The 2,500-nt window shown below is 49.3% G+C and overlaps 1 protein-coding gene across 1 annotated transcript in view; it reads right to left on the bottom strand.

Moving 5' to 3' along the window:
- adck1 (aarF domain containing kinase 1) overlaps positions 1–2,500 on the bottom strand; it is a gene marked incomplete at its 3' end in the record, with an annotated part of 25,012 nt that overhangs the window by 4,163 nt on the left and 18,349 nt on the right. The window contains exon 5 of the mRNA XM_084482149.1: positions 1,926–1,995. Within this exon, the coding sequence (XP_084338275.1) occupies positions 1,926–1,995 (70 nt within the window). The remainder of the gene's footprint in view (positions 1–1,925; positions 1,996–2,500) is intronic.

Consider the following 2,500-nt stretch of genomic DNA (forward strand, 5'->3'; position numbering starts at 1 on the left):
AAAAGTGTGCATCGATCCACACTTTGCGGTTTGACCGTTTTGAGTACACCATCCGGGTCCTTTCAGTACACTTCTTTTCGCCCCGATCTGAATTGGAACGCCCTACGTACTCAAACTGAGTATAGTGAGTCACTGTACAATGATTCTCAGTTTTCACTCCCATGTTCTTAACCGATCATTAGTGTGTTGACATGCGCAGCTAAACCCGGTTAAGGAAGAGTAACCAGGTTACGGTCGTTTTCCCAGTGAAGGATTACCATTCTCATTACAACATAACGGTTATTCAACCAAATGAGCGATATAACATTTGACAACGACACTACGTGATGGATTATCACTTCCTAACTCATAATTAGGTTGTGTTCGTTTACATCCTTGCGCTGATTGAGATTGACACAGAAGATACTGATTGACGAACTGACTGCAAACAACGAGACAGAGAGCTGCATGTTAACATGCACAATATGTAAATCTAGAACATGTTATCCATACCTTTCAATCTTTCATTAGGTCCAACATGACAGATGTGTCGTGGGTCCAAGCGCGCGTTGTATATAACATGAGTCTATAACGTCTAAACCCGGACATGCTCTTGTTTGTCTGCATGTATTCCCGGGTGGGGGGGTACCCTGCTGAGATTCCTATCTAATAGAGGAGAATTAATTCAGCCACCAAAACCGGGTTACAGTTTTTTCACAAATGAGGATTATGAGTAGAGTGAGTGACACGGTAGATTGTTCCGGCTTTGGCTTTGGCTCCCTATCTCCACCAGTGGACTTTCTTGAGGAAACTATGTGTGATATTATCTCGTTAGTGATCTTGTAATTGATTAGAGGAATCCACAAGGTGTGTTTCCCCTCCGCTCCCCCGACGTCCCGCCCTGAACCACCAGGGGGGGCTAAGTGCTGCTCTGCTGCACTGTGATCCAGCTAACCATGACAGGCCCACCGCCGCTCTGGGAACATAATGAGAAGTACACACACGCATGCACACAAAAATGATGACGCACACACTTCCCACGTGCACTCAAATAAACCCTGCATACACACAGAGAGAGACAGACCCCCCCCCCCCACCACACACACACACACACACAGCTCCTGAAGGAAACGGGAGCAAAGCCGAGTATCCCAGAATAACACAACAATTACCTTGTCCCGGCCGGCCTCAGAGAGCCCTGTCATAACAACTTGCTCAGAGTCAGCCGGCTGGCGGCGTGCACACGCAGCACACCACGTCAGCTGGGGTCTGCAGAGCCATCTGAGACCGGCCCCCGCACGGCCTCCTGTACCCCTCCCTGCCCCTCAGAGTGTCCCCGACGAGGAAAGGCACAGTCACACACACCAGCCAAAACACTGTCGCCGCTCTGTTGGCCTCTTGTAGCTGAAAACAGTGATCCGGGTTGTTTTGAGTCGGAGTAAATAAACCGGTGAGTAAACACCAGAGAACCAGGGAGCTGAATGCGTTCTGCATACTGAGGAAAGGCTTCGTCTGAGGCCTCCCTGCTGTCGACTGCTGTTGTCTCTGGAGCGCGTCCTGGCTCTGCAGGAGCAGCCCGCTCTACCAAGAGCAGCCCGCTATACCACGAGCAGCCCGCTCTACCAAGAGCAGCCCGCTATACCACGAGCAGCCCGCTCTACCAAGAGCAGCCCGCTATACCACGAGCAGCCCGCTCATGTGACACGTGACCATCAGCTCCTCCACAAACACACGGTGTCAACCTCGTCACAGCACACCACATCTACACGTTACACACAAAACAAAACGACGGCAAACATGCCGCCACACACAAACACAGATAGATAAACCGCACTACTCTTTTCATAGAAATAAACCCATCCAGACACGGGCCCTTGTCCTCGCAGGTGTAAACACACACGGGTGATCCGATCGCAGGCCGACAGCTCTGTGCTCGTCGCTCACACCTGGCGTCAGAATGCATCTTCGACGCGTCTCGCGGTGGGCCCAGTGGCGATCGGCTCGCTCCGAGCCGCTCTGTATGCGGACGAACCCGAACCAAACGCAAGCGGACATCATTTCCGTACGCAAATGCCATGTTGTTCTTAACCAGTGGGAGGCAGCGATGCAGCCAGTGTACAGATGACAAAACTGAGAGGAAGATGAAGTCAAAACGAAACAGAACGAATCCATTCCTTGACAAAAACCAATTCACCCTAGAGTTTTGAGCCACTCGTAATATATCTTTATGGGCTTTTCAAAAAGCCACATTAAACAATTTCATCATTTTGATCCACATTCATATAACGCCATTGGTATATGAACGAGTACGTTCTTCTGCTCATGCCGAATGTGGTCCGAGACCGCCACAGACACACACACACAATGAATCAATACACACACAAACACACACACACACAATGAATCAATACACACACAATTAATTAATGGTCATGAGCAAATAATGAGTGAAATTAAAGAAAAGTCGAATAAACAAACACACACAAATGTGTGTGTGTCTGTGTGTGTCTGTGTGTGTGTG

The sequence above is a fragment of the Micromesistius poutassou genome (assembly GCF_964030765.1).
Source record: "Micromesistius poutassou genome assembly, chromosome: 17".
NCBI lineage: Eukaryota > Metazoa > Chordata > Actinopteri > Gadiformes > Gadidae > Micromesistius > Micromesistius poutassou.